Source organism: Lissotriton helveticus, chromosome 3_1 (assembly GCF_964261635.1).
Source record: "Lissotriton helveticus chromosome 3_1, aLisHel1.1, whole genome shotgun sequence".
Taxonomy (NCBI): domain Eukaryota; kingdom Metazoa; phylum Chordata; class Amphibia; order Caudata; family Salamandridae; genus Lissotriton; species Lissotriton helveticus.
In genome coordinates, this window is record NC_136061.1 from 968,003,594 (window position 1) to 968,020,436 (window position 16,843).

General features: G+C 46.4%; 1 protein-coding gene across 1 annotated transcript in view; it reads left to right on the forward strand.

Annotated features, from left to right (window-relative positions):
* The first annotated feature begins 474 nt into the window (after positions 1 to 474).
* LOC144824191 (transient receptor potential cation channel subfamily M member 8-like) overlaps positions 475 to 16,843 on the forward strand; it is a 242,788-nt gene continuing 226,419 nt past the window's right edge. Inside the window, exons 1-2 of the mRNA XM_078683347.1 lie at positions 475 to 488; positions 3,146 to 3,269. Of these exons, the coding sequence (XP_078539473.1) occupies positions 475 to 488; positions 3,146 to 3,269 (138 nt within the window). The remainder of the gene's footprint in view (positions 489 to 3,145; positions 3,270 to 16,843) is intronic.

A 16,843-nucleotide genomic window follows, 5' to 3' on the forward strand; every position in this document is an offset into this window, starting at 1 on the left:
TTTCTAAACGTAGCGATAATTTGATCTCAAAGGTTTAAAAATGAGCTATTCATCTCAATTGATGACATCAACATTTTGATGCAAAAGTTACACACTTCAAAACATGAGTTAGTTTTCAATATGTCCTGTAAAAATTCCACACTTATTTCACTTGTATGTGAGGTTAGGAGGAACATAAAAGAGGTTTGAAGCTTACAACTCAATAGACAAGTGAACGTTAACCTTTTGCGCCCTTGATCATACTCCCTGAGCCGACCACATGATTATGTGTGACCTATCTACTGTTGTATGTGCACTGCAAAATGTTGTACCTTTTAACAACGGTTCCCTAATTCTGTGCTTTGTTTGTTCTTGCCCACAGATTTCTATTTAAAGGACAAGCAATTCAGTGACTCACAGTGCTGTTAACTAAGGTGTCCGTTTGTTCCCTGAGTGGTGGCCTCTGGCCCTGAGCTGGCCTGAAGCTGTTGAGACATGGAAGACATAAGGTATACATGCTTGAAGCCTCTTCATGGCACACCTTCTTATGATGGCATCAAAGTAGGACTCTAGTCCAGAGACCTGAAAAGAGTCTTCTGATATTATTTCGGTGTGAGTGCATGATTCACAGGTGGTGTCTCAAACATTTCTGCCATCCTTTCAGAGTTGTTTCCCTGGAAGTTGTTAAGAGCAATGATATAAGCATCAAACACATAGTATCTATACATTTCCTACTACCCCATAATATTATGGGATTGGGCAGATTACTAATTATATAAAATGTGACTATTATCTTCAACATTTCCATCAGATACAAACCACATGAAGACGGCTCTTCTTTGTATTCAAGGGCAAGCCACCAAGTAGCACTCATGGCAATTTAGAGCATGAATGAATGAATGAAAAAGATTGATAGAGCGCAACAGCTGCTCCAAACTGAGCATCCGGGCACTAATTGCAGAAGTTAGATGCAGGCAACTACCAATCCTTACTAGCAAAAAGAAGCGGAAAAAAGAGATTCACTTTTTGTTAAAAAGATGAGTCTTTAAGAGCTTTCAACCTATCCTCCATATTCCAAAGGTGACTAGCAAGAGAATGTCACAGTTTAGGAGCCAGAGGGAAAAAATCCCTGCATCCAGCTCTAGATGTATGTATTCTTGAGATGCACAAAAGATTTTGCTGGGTAGAATGTACATTTTTGAGAGGTTGGTACTTTTTAATCTTGTTTTGAATGTAGATCGTCCCATCTGTTGCAATGTCCTAAAGGTGAATACGGGTGCCTTGAATTTATTCTTTGGCTGATAGGAAGCTAATGGAGCGTTTTCAACCCCTTTCGAATTCAGTTTTGTTGTAGAATGTTCAACACAAGGCGAGCAGCGTCATTCTGAACCTGTCGTAATCAACTGTTTATCAGCTCTTGCTGGGCGCAAAGTAACAGGACATTTAGATAATCTAGCCTAGATGTGATTAAGGCATGAGTTATGCACTTTCATTTCTTTTCTGGTAGGAATTGTAACAATTTTCTAAGTAATTTCAGGAAGGCAAAACAGATTCTGACAATGGTTTTGACTTGTGGCTTAAATGAGAGTGAGGGGTCTATTTTTACACCCAAGTGTCTTGCAACGGCAGTGGGGACTGTGGGTTTTCCCAACTCAAATGACCAGATTCTGGTCATATCAAAAGTAGAGGATGTGCCAAAGACCAAGATCTCAGATGTATCTATGATCAGGCAACGGCAGCTCTTATGCATCCATTCTGCAACTGCCAAAAGGCACTCCTGGAAGTTGGCTGTAACAGAGTCATCCAAGTTATTAAAGGCAAACATCAGTTGGGTATCGTCAGCAAATGACTTGACATTAAAACCCCAGGCTAGTGCAACAGAGGCATGGGGGCCATGGAGATGTTATATAGGGTAGGGCTGAAGGCTGGACCCTGCAGCACGCTACAATTAACCTCCTTAAATTCTAACATATAAGGGGCTAGGTGGACTGCTTGCTTTCTGCTCGAGAGGAGGGATTATATCTTGCTCCAAACAGTGCCGGCTATGCCAGGTTCTTAAAGTCACTGCAATAGGATGTCATGGGAACTGTATCAAAAGCAGCTGATAAGTCAAGCAAAACTAATATAGTTTTTTCCAAGATCAAGCTGGGTTTTAATAAAGTCTGCCACTTCCAGGAGAGTTGATTCCGTTTGAAACCAGCATGGAAACCGGACTGAGTGGGGTGCAAACATTTATTCTCCACTATGAATTTTTCAATTTGGCAATTAACAAAAGATTCTACCATCTTAACAAACGTGGGGAGAAGAGAGATGGTTCTGAAGTTGCTCTTTTTTTAACAAAGGAAGCACCAATGCCTTTTTCCAATATGTGAGTACAGATCCAATTTCTTCACAGAAATTGAATAGAGAATCAATCTGTTGATTTAGAGAGTTAATTGCCCGTTTGGTTATGTGAGGAGGACAGACATCTATGGGGAGCTAGATCTGTTTTTTGAATAATATTTTCAGAATCCTTCAGAGTGATCTTGTCAATACAGGTTAGTCGTGATTAGATAGCCTGAGGGTTTGTGATGACCTGGGGAAACCAGTATTCAGACTGTCTTTAAACATCAAACACTGAGATTAAGGAGCATGCATACCTCACATAATGACAAACACAGAAACACAGGGCAATGATACAGGAATGATACTGAGAAAGAAAGCAGAACAGGATGCAACACACACTTCCTCCTTTGCAAAATCTAATCCCCACCAAATAGCAGCAGCTCAAGAAGAACATACATAAATGTTACTATTGACATAACTAGGTGTAACAACATGTCTCACCAGACTTTTCTGTCTGTCTCCCATCTCCACCATCGACTCTGTCAATTTCTGCTATTTTTTAATTCCAAACAATACGTTTATTAGTTAGAGGTTAAGATAACGCAGACATATTTCTTTTTTTATCAAAGCACTGATGATGCTGTTGTGATTCTTGAATGCTGATGTTTTGATTTTGTTATGATTGTTGTTCTTTCAAGAGACTTGATTCATGGAAAGGTTTAAAAACATGAGATCGTGACTGAGGATAAATAATGCCATCTGATTGGCTGATTTCAGTCACATGATCTTGACTTCCATGCATGGATAGGCTGCTCTGATGATGGAAGCTTTTTCCCCACAGGTTGATGAATGGTGAAGATGACGGAAAGAGGTTGAGGAATAGAAGAGGCATCAGCGCCCAGGGGCAACCACCAAGGTCGTACTCCAGTATCCCTCCCACAACAGAACTTTCAATGAACAATGAAGTATGTAACAACAACTTCAAATTGAAATCTATTTCTTTTTTGTATAACCCATTTACTTTGGACTATCTTCTAGTCAAGCTACTCTGGCTCTAATGAATGAAATATCTGGACTCCAGTATGTTGAATCCAAAAACCTCAACTATAGAAAAACTTTTGATGGAGCCTCCTAACAGGAAAGAGAACATTATAGCCACTTACAAGTTTCTACTGAGACATTGTTTTTATTTTGATACACAGAACAGCGGCATACCTAGTTCTTGAATTCAGTAACTTCAAGAAATTATATTAGGAAGCCATGAAAAGCCAACTGCTCATAGCTTGTGATTTCAAGAGATCTAAAGGATTAAAATGCTAAATAAATGGGTGTCTCCCATTGAGGGATTTATAAAGATGGTGCACAAAAAAGATTGATAAATTGCAAGAACTTGTCCGATTAAATTTCTTTTACCTTATATATATTTAAATACATTTGTTCAGTAATTAATTCAAAATAGAGCACCGGGGATATGGATTCATACAAAATCAAGATGATGTAGTTAACAATACCACACATGGCACACTGCAGTTCAAACCCCCCCCCTCCCCCCGCCAGTTCATTAATTTGTAGCCAGACACACTCTGCCATTAACATTGAGAGCAAGTAAGATTGACCTCTCATTCCACAACCCATAGAAAAATACAGAAGCAAATACATTGCAAATGCACTTCAATATCATTGTATCTCACGCCAGATTTATATGGGTGGACTCCTTTACTTAAATGTAATCTCTTATTTTCCTCTTTGACCATTTTTTTCTTTTCTGACCTTGTCCCTGCTTTCTGAGGGGAGTCATTGAACCTTCATGGTCATTTTAACTGCTATGATATTCACATCATTGCACAATAGGTGGTTTCAAGTGTTTAGGGAGACTAGAATAAGTCTTCTGGCTGTTCATGGTCTTTCCACTACTGGTTGAAGCCCTGTGATTAGATTATGCCTATACCGTTGTGGATTGAGAAAGCTCTCCAGCATCATGCAATTCACTCTGTATTGTAGACAAAGCTTGCAAGGTAAAAGTCGCAAGACCAGTGGCAGCCCCTCCGCTAAGACGGAGGAGCGTTGCTCTACTGCTTTAAAGCAGTTTAACAAAGGAAAGATATAATGATACTAACTGAACGTTATTATCATTTTATTTGTTCCTGCGGCTGGGGGTGGGGCTGTTCCGATGAAAGAGCAGGGCAAAGGAGTGGTTTGCCCACTCCTAAGTGCACATGAATGTTTGGCCGGTCCTTATGGGCTGGCCAAACAGTCATGCACACTTTCCCTGTTCTCCACACAGGCTGCATGGCAGCCTGTGTGGAGAACATGCCCAGGTTGCCTGTTCCTGGCTGAGCATTGAACCGTAATGTTGAGACCAATCACAACACTGCATTACAGCATTGTGATTGGTCATGGGAGCCTGGGTGCTTCCTGGTTCCCAAGTCCTGACAGAGGAGAGACACGGCTGAGATAAGGTAAGTTTTTTTCCCCTTTTTGTTTCCACCCTCCCCCCGCCTCACCACCCCCCGCCCTGTGCCAGCCGCCACTGCACACGAAACCAAGACTTCCCAATTTCGCAGAGCCCTAACAATATGTTAGGTTTGTGTTTTTTTGAGTAATGTGGCCTTGTCTAAGCAGTTGCAGTGTGTCATGCTCACTGAGAGGGGTTGCCCTGTCAAGTTGTGTGCAATGTGAGTTATGGTCCCAATGTAGGGGGATGAAGGACAGACTCCAAGTCCGTTCAAGGGAAAACCTCAGAGTTCGCCCGAGTTGTCGCGCAGCCCAGAGTGGCCTGAAGCGTACTGCCTCATGCACGATGAGAGAAAAGATCTCCTCCTGGCACTGGATATAAATAATCATGTCAGCAGCATGCAGCAAGATCACTAGGGAGCTTTTCCCGAGCCAAAGCGCGCAATGTGAATGCAGGTCTCAAATAAAGGATGATATTAGTTCAATGGCAAGTGCAAAGATTAATGGAGCTAGAGGACAGGCCTGACTAGTGCCCCTACTGTTGGCAATGGAATGGTGTCGAAGTACGTTCTATTGATGCTAATTCTGGCTGTAGGTGGGGTATATAGCAAATCAATGAGCTTCTGAAAATACCTGCCAATGTCCACTCGCCAAAGGACTTCCCTCCTAAACGGCCACTCCAGTGCACCAAATGCTTTTTCATCATCCAGAAGAACGACTGCCAATAGTAGGTTGCCCCCAGAGTCACTGAACCAGAAGCACCCCAAAAAGTCCTCCCATAAGCCCACATTGGAGGAAAGCTGCCGCAAGAGAACAGCCCTATTACAAGAGTTACAGAACCAAGACTCTGCCTTGAGGAATCCTTATAATTCTAGAAATGGGAATTAGGCCCAAATTTGGTGCAGGGATGGAAGTTGGCTGAACTCCTGCAAACTACTGTTGGCACGGGACGGGATGGCTCTCATAGGCAATCCTTCAATTGCAAGGGCCGGGGCACTGGGACTATCACAACTAAACCCATTGCGGATGGCCAGGCGTAGGGCTTGAGGCTGCCTTCCATTTTGGACTCATTTCATTTGCTCTCATGGGGAGAGTGGTGTTCTTTAAACCACAGTTCCACTATTTATTACCCCCTTTGCTCCAAGTTCTGATGCAAAGCTGTGCTCTCTGTCCCCTCCCCAGTGCAGATCTCGCAGCCAAGATAACCAACGAACCCCCATGGGTGACCTCTCCTGCAGCATTTCACCTACCCACACCTAATGATTAAGATCATCAGTTTGAACATCAGGGGCCTCTATGCGCCAGCCACATGTTTTGCGGTCCTGAAAATGAACAAAGGCTTTGATAGTGACACATCTTCTGATACAGTACTGGAGCCAAATGAGGTCCAGGGAGTTCCCTTGGCAATACTTCGGGACAGATGCAGTAGTCTTCCTTTGGGATCACTCAGGCTTCTCACTCTCCATATATCCATTACCTCCTACTCCTTCACATTGGCAAAACTGTACGCCCTCAACGATTCACAGGAACAAGACATCCGCAAGGCCATATTCATGGTGGTCTTGTCTCACAGTGGAGACATTCTTCTTTGGGATACTTTAACCTGGTACTTGATGCCAAAAAGGACAGATCGTTCCAGAGGGTTGACCAATCAGGTGCTCTTTTCCCTACAGGGATGGCGGATCTAGGGCTTTCTGATGCAACTACAGACTAGAGTTTATTTCTTCTTCTCTGTATCCAGACAGACCTATGCAAGGGTTGACTTTTTTCCTGACATTGCCCTGTGTCCTGCAGGCCACGATGCAGGTGGAGATCTGGGTTTCCATAGAGTAAAACCACTCACTGGTACACATCACCTTCTCAATCCCCCTTAACTGAGCGGTAGCCATACACTGTGGCTCAATGACCATCTCCTGCACTCGAAAGAGACCCAGACAGAGATTCAGAACTCATTACAACATTACCTCCAACAAAAGGACAAGGAGAATGCCCCTTACATTTGCTCTGGGAGGCTCTAAAGGTGGTGGTTCAGGGCTCCTTCATAGCTAAAGCAGCCCACAGCAACAAAGAGAGGCGCAATAAGCACCTAGCACTAGTGGCATGAGTGAAAATATTGGAAGATGCTCACAAAGATTCAGGGGTACGCTCGATGTGGCGACAACTTACACTAGAGTGGAAACAGTTAAAAGCGCTGAACTATGACAGGCGGAACATGCCCTACTAAGCAGCTGTAAAAGTACTATGTGAGTGGCAATAACATTGGAAGCCTTCTGGCTTGTAAGGTGCGGGCCAAGCAGAAACGAGACAGGGTCATAGACAATTTGATGGGACAAAGGTCCTGTTGGATGAAGAAATATCATGCGTCTTTGGAGCATTTTATGCCGGGTTGTGTACAGTTGACGAGGTGGATCAGAAAGAGCTGGAGCATTATGTGTCCAACTCAGAACTGTTTCCCCTCCTTTCGGGAGAAGTGTAGGCCCTTGGGGCAGACATCCGTATAGAGGAGGTAATTTCCGCTATTGCCAATTTACAGATTCAGAAGGCCCCCTAGAGTGATGACTTCATCCCTGCATTCTATAAAACCTTTGCCCACACCTGGAACCACTTCTGATGCTCTCATGCCCAGTATGTCTGAGGCAATCATTATGGACCTCCCGAAACATGGCACAGACCCTAGCTCATGTGCCTCTTATTGCATTCCTCAATGTAGAAGCAAAAAGTTTCACCAGCATTCTAGCCAGTCACCTTAAGCAATAGATGCAGTGGCTAGTGGATCCCGATCAAACTGGGTTGATCCCACAAAAGGGGTGTGGTGACCACTGTTCCCTCTAGGGCGCGCGCGCGTGCGCACCGCTCCTGGCCTCAGCCCGCACCACCTCGCGTGGAGTGCGCACAAGGTCAGGACGTCGCGCCGCCGGCCGCTTTGCAAGGAGCGAGCGGCGCGAAAGAAGCGGAGCGGTCGTGACTCGTGAGGCATGCAGGTAAGGAGGCGGGGGGAGGGCTATGAGGGAGTGCGGGGCAGACTCTGGCCTTTTGTTTAAGTATTGATGTTAATCAGACCCCCCTCACGGGCTCCGATTAACAGCATTACTTAAACAAAAGGCCAGAGTCTTCCCCACGCTTTCCTAACAAAAGCGAAGACAGTTTCCAAACACACGCTGTGTTTGGAAACTGTCTACGCTTTTGTTAGGAAAGCGCGGGGAAGACTCCGGCCTTTTGTTTAAGTAATGCTGTTAATCGGAGCTCGTGAGGGGGGTCTAATTAACATCAATACTTAAACAAAAGGCCAGAGTGGCTAGGGAAACGAGCGAAACAGGAGGCAAAAGGGGCACGAAAACAGGGAAAAACAAAGTGGGACATACGGCAGAAGGGCACCAAAACGAGTGGGATAGAGGGCAGAAGGGCACCAAAAACAAGGGGAAAAAAATGAGTGGAACACAGGACAGAAAGGGACAAAACGAGTGGGACAGAGGGCAGAAGGGCACTAAAAACGAGTGAAACACAGGACGGAAAGGGGCAAAACAGAGGGCAGAAGGGCACCAAAAATGAGTGGGACAGAGGGCAGAAGGGCACCAAAAATGAGTGGGACAGAGGGCAGAAGGGCACCAAAAATGAGTGGAACAGAGGGCAGAAGGGCACCAAAAACGAGTGGGACAGAGGGCAGAACGGCACCAAAAACTAGGGAAAAAGGAGTGGAACACAGGATAGAAAGGGACAAAACGAGTGGGACAGAGGGCAGAAGGGCACCAAAAAGGAGTGGAACAGAGGGCAGAAAGGCACAAAAAACGATTGGGACAGAGGGCATAAGGGCACCAAAAATGAGTGGGACAGAGAACAGAATGGCACCAAAAACGAGTGGGACAGAGGGCAGAAGGGCACCAAAAACAAGGGAAAAAGGAGTGGAACACAGGATAGAAAGGGACAAAACGAGTGGGACAGAGGGCAGAAGGGCACCAAAAAGGAGTGGAACAGAGGGCAGAAGGGCACAAAAAATGAGTGGGACAGAGGGCAGAAGGGCACAAAAAATGAGTGGGACAGAGGGCAGAATGGCACCAAAATTGAGTGGGACAGAGGGCAGAAGGGCACAAAAAACGAATGGGACAGAGGAAAGTATGGCACCAAAAAGGAGTGGAACAGAGGGCAGAAGGGCACAAAAAACGAGTGGGACAGAGGGCAGAATGGCACCAAAAACGAGTGGGACAGAGGGCAGAAGGGCACAAAAAATAAATGGGACAGAGGGCAGAATGGCACCAAAAAGGAGTGAAACAGAGGGCAGAAGGGCACAAAAAACGAGTGGGACAGAGGGCAGAATGGCACCAAAAACGAGTGGGACAGAGGGCAGAAGGGCACAAAAAACGAGTGGGACAGAGGGCAGAAGGACGCCAAAAATGAGTGGGACAGAGGGCAAAAGGGCACCAAAAACAAGGGAAAAAGGAGTGGAACACAGGACAGAAAGGGACAAAACGAGTGGGACAGAGGGCAGCAGGGCACCAAAAAGGAGTGGAACAGAGGTCAGAAGGGCACAAAAAATGAGTGGGACAGAGGGCAGAAGGGCACCAAAAATGAGTGGGACAGAGGGCAGAAAGGCACCATAAACGAGTGGGACAGAGGGCAGAAGGGCACCAAAAACAAGGGAAAAAGGAGTGGAACACAGGACAGAAAGGGACAAAACGAGTGGGACAGAGGGCAGAAGGGCACCAAAAAGGAGTGGGACAGAGAGCTGGCACCAAAAAGGAGTGGAACAGAGGGCAGAAGGGCACAACAAACGAGTGGGAGAGAGGGCAGAATGGCACCAAAAAGGAGTGGGACAGAGGGCAGAAGGGCACCAAAAACGAGTGGGACAGAGGGCAGAAGGGCACCAAAAACAAGGGAAAAAGGAGTGGAACACAGGACAGAAAGGGACAAAACGAGTGGGACAGAGGGCAGAAGGGCACCAAAAACAAGGGGAAAAACGAGTGGAACACAGGACAGAAAGGGACAAAACGAGTGGGACAGAGGGCAGAAGGGCACCAAAAATTAGTGGGACAGAGGGCAGAAGGGCAAAAAAACAAATGGGACAGAGGGTAGAATGGCACCAAAAAGGAGTGGAACAGAGGGCAGAAGGGCACAAAAAACAAGGGAAAAAGGAGTGGAACACAGGAAAGAAAGGGACAAAACGAGTGGGACAGAGGGCAGAATGGCACCAAAAAGGAGTGGAACAGAGGGCAGAAGGGCACAAAAAACGAGTGGGACAGAGGGCAGAATGGCACCAAAAACGAGTGGGACATAGGGCAGAAGGGTACCAAAAACGAGTGGGACAGAGGGCAGAAGGGCACCAAAAACAAGGGAAAAAGGAGTGGAACACAGGACAGAAAGGGACAAAACGAGTGGGACAGAGGGCAGAAGGGCACCAAAAAGGAGTGGAACAGAGGGCAGACGGGCACAAAAAACTAGTGGGACAGAGGGTAGAAGGGCACCAAAAATGAGTGGGACAGAGGGCAGAATGGCACCAAAAAGGAGTGGGACAGAGGGCAGAAGGGCAAAAAAAAAGAATGGGACAGAGGGCAGAATGGCACCAAAAATGAGTGGGACAGAGGGCAGAAGGGCACCAAAAATGAGTGGGACAGAGGGCAGAAGGGCACCAAAAATGAGTGGAACAGAGGGCAGAAGGGCACCAAAAACGAGTGGGACAGAGGGCAGAACGGCACCAAAAACTAGGGAAAAAGGAGTGGAACACAGGATAGAAAGGGACAAAACGAGTGGGACAGAGGGCAGAAGGGCACCAAAAAGGAGTGGAACAGAGGGCAGAAAGGCACAAAAAACGATTGGGACAGAGGGCATAAGGGCTCCAAAAATGAGTGGGACAGAGAACAGAATGGCACCAAAAACGAGTGGGACAGAGGGCAGAAGGGCACCAAAAACAAGGGAAAAAGGAGTGGAACACAGGATAGAAAGGGACAAAACGAGTGGGACAGAGGGCAGAAGGGCACCAAAAAGGAGTGGAACAGAGGACAGAAAGGCACAAAAAACATTGGGACAGAGGGCATAAGGGCACCAAAAATGAGTGGGACAGAGAACAGAATGGCACCAAAAACGAGTGGGACAGAGGGCAGAAGGGCACCAAAAACAAGGGAAAAAGGAGTGGAACACAGGACAGAAAGGGACAAAACGAGTGGGACAGAGGGCAGAAGGGCACCAAAAAGGAGTGGAACAGAGGGCCGACGGGCACAAAAAACTAGTGGGACAGAGGGCAGAAGGGCACCAAAAATGAGTGGGACAGAGGGCAGAATGGCACCAAAAAGGAGTGGGACAGAGGGCAGAAGGGCAAAAAAAAGAATGGGACAGAGGGCAGAATGGCACCAAAAATGAGTGGGACAGAGGGCAGAAGGGCACCAAAAATGAGTGGGACAGAGGGCAGAAGGGCACCAAAAATGAGTGGAACAGAGGGCAGAAGGGCACCAAAAACGAGTGGGACAGAGGGCAGAACGGCACCAAAAACTAGGGAAAAAGGAGTGGAACACAGGATAGAAAGGGACAAAACGAGTGGGACAGAGGGCAGAAGGGCACCAAAAAGGAGTGGAACAGAGGGCAGAAAGGCACAAAAAACGATTGGGACAGAGGGCATAAGGGCACCAAAAATGAGTGGGACAGAGAACAGAATGGCACCAAAAATGAGTGGGACAGAGGGCAGAAGGGCACCAAAAACAAGGGAAAAAGGAGTGGAGCACAGGATAGAAAGGGACAAAACGAGTGGGACAGAGGGCAGAAGGGCACCAAAAAGGAGTGGAACAGAGGGCAGAAGGGCACAAAAAACGAGTGGGACAGAGGTCAGAAGGGCACAAACAATGAGTGGGACAGAGGGCAGAATGGCACCAAAAATGAGTGGGACAGAGGGCAGAAGGGCACAAAAAACGAATGGGACAGAGGGAAGTATGGCACCAAAAAGGAGTGGAACAGAGGGCAGAAGGGCACAAAAAACGAGTGGGACAGAGGGCAGAATGGCACCAAAAACGAGTGGGACAGAGGGCAGAAGGGCACAAAAAATAAATGGGACAGAGGGCAGAATGGCACCAAAAAGGAGTGAAACAGAGGGCAGAAGGGCACAAAAAACGAGTGGGACAGAGGGCAGAATGGCACCAAAAACGAGTGGGACAGAGGGCAGAAGGGCACAAAAAACGAGTGGGACAGAGGGCAGAAGGACGCCAAAAATGAGTGGGACAGAGGGCAAAAGGGCACCAAAAACAAGGGAAAAAGGAGTGGAACACAGGACAGAAAGGGACAAAACGAGTGGGACAGAGGGCAGCAGGGCACCAAAAAGGAGTGGAACAGAGGTCAGAAGGGCACAAAAAATTAGTGGGACAGAGGGCAGAAGGGCACCAAAAATGAGTGGGGCAGAGGGCAGAAAGGCACCATAAACGAGTGGGACAGAGGGCAGAAGGGCACCAAAAACAAGGGAAAAAGGAGTGGAACACAGGACAGAAAGGGACAAAACGAGTGGGACAGAGGGCAGAAGGGCACCAAAAAGGAGTGGGACAGAGAGCTGGCACCAAAAAGGAGTGGAACAGAGGGCAGAAGGGCACAACAAACGAGTGGGACAGAGGGCAGAATGGCACCAAAAAGGAGTGGGACAGAGGGAGAAGGGCACCAAAAACGAGTGGGACAGAGGGCAGAAGGGCACCAAAAACAAGGGAAAAAGGAGTGGAACACAGGACAGAAAGGGACAAAACGAGTGGGACAGAGGGCAGAAGGGCACCAAAAACAAGGGGAAAAACGAGTGGAACACAGGACAGAAAGGGACAAAACGAGTGGGACAGAGGGCAGAAGGGCACCAAAAATTAGTGGGACAGAGGGCAGAAGGGCACAAAAAACAAATGGGACAGAGGGTAGAATGGCACCAAAAAGGAGTGGAACAGAGGGCAGAAGGGCACAAAAAACAAGGGAAAAAGGAGTGGAACACAGGAAAGAAAGGGACAAAACGAGTGGGACAGAGGGCAGAATGGCACCAAAAAGGAGTGGAACAGAGGGCAGAAGGGCACAAAAAACGAGTGGGACAGAGGGCAGAATGGCACCAAAAACGAGTGGGACATAGGGCAGAAGGGTACCAAAAACGAGTGGGACAGAGGGCAGAAGGGCACCAAAAACAAGGGAAAAAGGAGTGGAACACAGGACAGAAAGGGACAAAACGAGTGGGACAGAGGGCAGAAGGGCACCAAAAAGGAGTGGAACAGAGGGCAGACGGGCACAAAAAACTAGTGGGACAGAGGGCAGAAGGGCACCAAAAATGAGTGGGACAGAGGGCAGAATGGCACCAAAAAGGAGTGGGACAGAGGGCAGAAGGGCAAAAAAAAGAATGGGACAGAGGGCAGAATGGCACCAAAAAGGAGTTGAACAGAGGGCAGAAGGGCACAAAAACGAGTGGGACAAAGGGCAGAATGGCACCAAAAACAAGTGGGACAGAGGGCAGAAGGGCACAAAAATTGAGTGGGACAGAGGGCAGAATGGCACCACAAAGGAGTGGGACAGAGGGCAGAAGGGCACCAAAAACGAGTGGGACAGAGGGCAGAAGAGCACCAAAAACAAGTGGGACAGAGGGCAGAAGGGCACCAAAAACAAGGGAAAAAGGAGTCACAGGACACAGGACAGAAAGGGACAAAACGAGTGGGACAGAGGGCAGAAGGGCACACCAAAAAGGAGTGGAACAGAGGGCAGAAGGGCACAAAAAACGAGTGGGACAGAGGGCAGAAGGGCACCAAAAATGAGTGGGACAGAGGGCAGAATGGCACCAAAAACAAGTGGGACAGAGGGCAGAAGGGCACAAAAAACGAATGGGACAGAGGGCAGAATGGCACCAAAAAGGAGTGGAACAGAGGGCAGAAGGGCACAATAAACGAGTGGGACAGAGGGCAGAATGGCACCAAAAAGGAGTGGGACAGAGGGCAGAAGGGCACCAAAAACGAGTGGGACAGAGTGCAGAAGGGCACCAAAAACAAGGGAAAAAGGAGTGGAACACAGGACAGAAAGGGACAAAACGAGTGGGACAGAGGGCAGAAGGGCACCAAAAACAAGGGGAAAAAACGAGTGGAACACAGGACAGAAAGGGACAAAACGAGAGGGACAGAGGGTAGAAGGGCACCAAAAACGAGTGGGACAGAGGGCAGAAGGGCACAAAAAACGAGTGGGACAGAGGGCAGAAGAGCACCAAAAAGAGTGGCATTTGGCGCCGCAGACACGCGCGGTTTGGTTCCTGGCGCACATAGCCATGGTTGCAGCACACAGAGACCCTCCACTGCCGCACACAGAGGGAAAAAATTAGAGGGAACATTGGTGGTGACAACACAAAGCTCATTATCCATCTCATAGACAAAGTCTCACATGCTCACAACCCAGCTCTTATCCTCGCTATTCTTTTTTGTTTCATATTTCTTTATTATTTTCAAAATTATAACAATATATAAATATAAATGCTGCACAACACGTTGGACATAAAAGGATCTACTAATAATATAAGTATTAGTGTGCTATTAAAAGAGAGGTTACATAGAGTAAAAGGAAAATAGGAAAATGGCAAAAAGGAAAGGAAAAGAAAAAGGATCAGAAAGAGGATGAGAAGCAAATGACAGAAGGAAGGAATATTGCGTATAGCATATATAGTAACCCACAGCTTTCATAGCTCATATAGAGAGAATAAATTAGATAGAGTGGATTATGGATATGAGGAACAGATTTGGAGATGATCATTAAAGGTGTTGAGTGATTCATGTATTCCATCCTCCAATGGTCCTGGTAATAGTTGCTCTGGTCTCGGCCTAGTCCTCAGTCTCTGAAGGAGAAATTATAAATAAGAAAGGTTGTTGTTTCCTTGTCCAGAGTGAGAAAGAATGTAAGAAAATGAACAAGAGGGAAAAAGAGAAAAGGAGGGAGGAAGGGAAAAGATAAGAAAGGAGAAGGGGGCTGGGGAGAGATGGGAAAGGCACATGCGCAATAAGAAGCAAGGAAAGAGAACAACGTTCAGGGGTCACAAAGATAAGGAGCTCATATTTGTTGGAACATTTCCTCTTGGTCATGTAATCAATATATTACCTGTTCATGGGATGCTGTCTGAATCATTGTTAACATCGAGTACTCCTACGAAAGGGACTAGATGATTGTCATTGTCTTAGAATACAACTCTTTGCTGTAGAGAGCGCAGTGTGAAAAAGGTGACGATGTGGTCACGTAATGTCAGGTGAAGTTCCAAGATCATGCAGTAAGATGATGGAATGGGTGAGTGGGAGTCGAAGAGGAATTGTTTCACTCAGGATGTTCCCTACATAAGACCAAAAACGTTGTTTAGAAGGACAATCGCATATTACATGAGGAAAGTCACAACAAACTCCTGAGCTTCTCCAGCACTTGGACTGTGATAATAATCCTGCTCGTTGCAATTTCAAAGGTGACCAGTACCAATCATGTAAAGTTTTAAAAGGACAGAATTTAAAACGTGCTTCCCTTGTGCCCTTATCTAAGGCTTCAAATATATCGGGTCAAACATCTTCTTCAATAGTAATGTGTAGGCGCTCCTGCCATTACTCTCAGAGAGATTTGAGTAGTGGTTGTGTATATAAGTGAGTAGTCAGTATACCGGAGAAGATTCTAACGTCCAGGGATAAGGGCCAAAGCATCGCCTCAAGCAATGCTGTAATTGCAAATGCCATGAGGCATGATGCAATGGGAGTTCAAATTCTTCACAAAGTAGGTCAAAGGATTTCAACTCTCTGTCTAGAATGACTTTGTCTAATATTTGAATACCTCTCGATTTCCAACTTATCCAGTTAAGTGCCCGACCCTTAATTCGGATGCTCTTATTATTCCAAAGTGGGGCTTTGGAGTGCAAGCGATAAGAGACCCCTAGAAGACGGTGTGCTCGATGCCATTCTTGGTATGTAGCTTGCATCACTGGGTGTGGAGAGATATTCCTGGGTTACGGGTTCCATATAGGAATTCAAGACCATCAATACGATTAAGTAGTGAATGTTCCGTTGTGACACATTGCAGAGGATCAGTCATGCCTGGAAATAGATAGGCTAATTCTGAGAGGTATAAAGCTAAAGAATAATGTTCCAGAGATGGTAAGCTTAAACCTCTGTGGAAGTGATGATCCATTAATTTGGCAACAGCTAAACGAGGATGCATAGATCCCCAGACAAAAGCTCATATTCGGGTGTCCACACGATGGAGTGTAGACAGGGGAACTACAATCGGAAGCATTCCAAGAGCATAGGTAAAGCGAGGTAAAGTTACCATTCTAACAGCTTGAACTCTTCCCCACATGGAAACACCTAAAAGAGACCATTTGGCAAAATCAGTTTCCATTTGTGCTATGAGGGGTGATAGATTGTCTGAGACCAGTCCTTCTAAACCTCTATTAATCAAATTTCCTAGGTATTTCAGTTGTGATGCCTCCCAGCAAAAGGGATATGGATCAATTTATGCTTTTGTGGTGCCTGAGGATAGCGGAAGAGCCTTACTTTTGTTCCAGTTTACCTTATAACTGGAAAGGGTAGCAAATCTGTAGATAATCTCCAGCAACGTTGGTAAAGAATGAGAGAGATCTTTTAAAGTAAGGAGGCTGTTGTCTGTAAATAGGTATATCTTAGATATACCACCTGCTATAGGTATACCCTTTGTTTGTGGTGAGTGGCGGATAAAGGAAGCGAGGGTTTCCATCGCCAGTAGGAATAGAGGGTGAGAGAGGGGGCAGCCTTGACGGGGACCCCTTCAGATTGGAAAATGTCTGAGATAAACCTTCCACAATTGACCTGGGCTATAGGATTATCATATAGCAGGCAGACCTTGGAAATGAACTGATCTCCTAGGCCAAAGCGTTTCATGGTAGCAAAGAGGTAACTCCAGTCAATGCGGTCAAACGCCTTTTCTGCGTCAAAAGAAAGAGCCACCACATCTTCCGTCATCTCTTTTGCAGTCCATAAAGTGTGGGCTAATGTACGAAGGTGATTCCTAGAGGAACGGCCTGCGACGAAACTAACCTGTGTGTTGTGTAAAAGAGGTGGAGTGACTTTGCAAAGTAGTTTCGACAAAATACTTGCAAAAAGGTTTACATCATTAT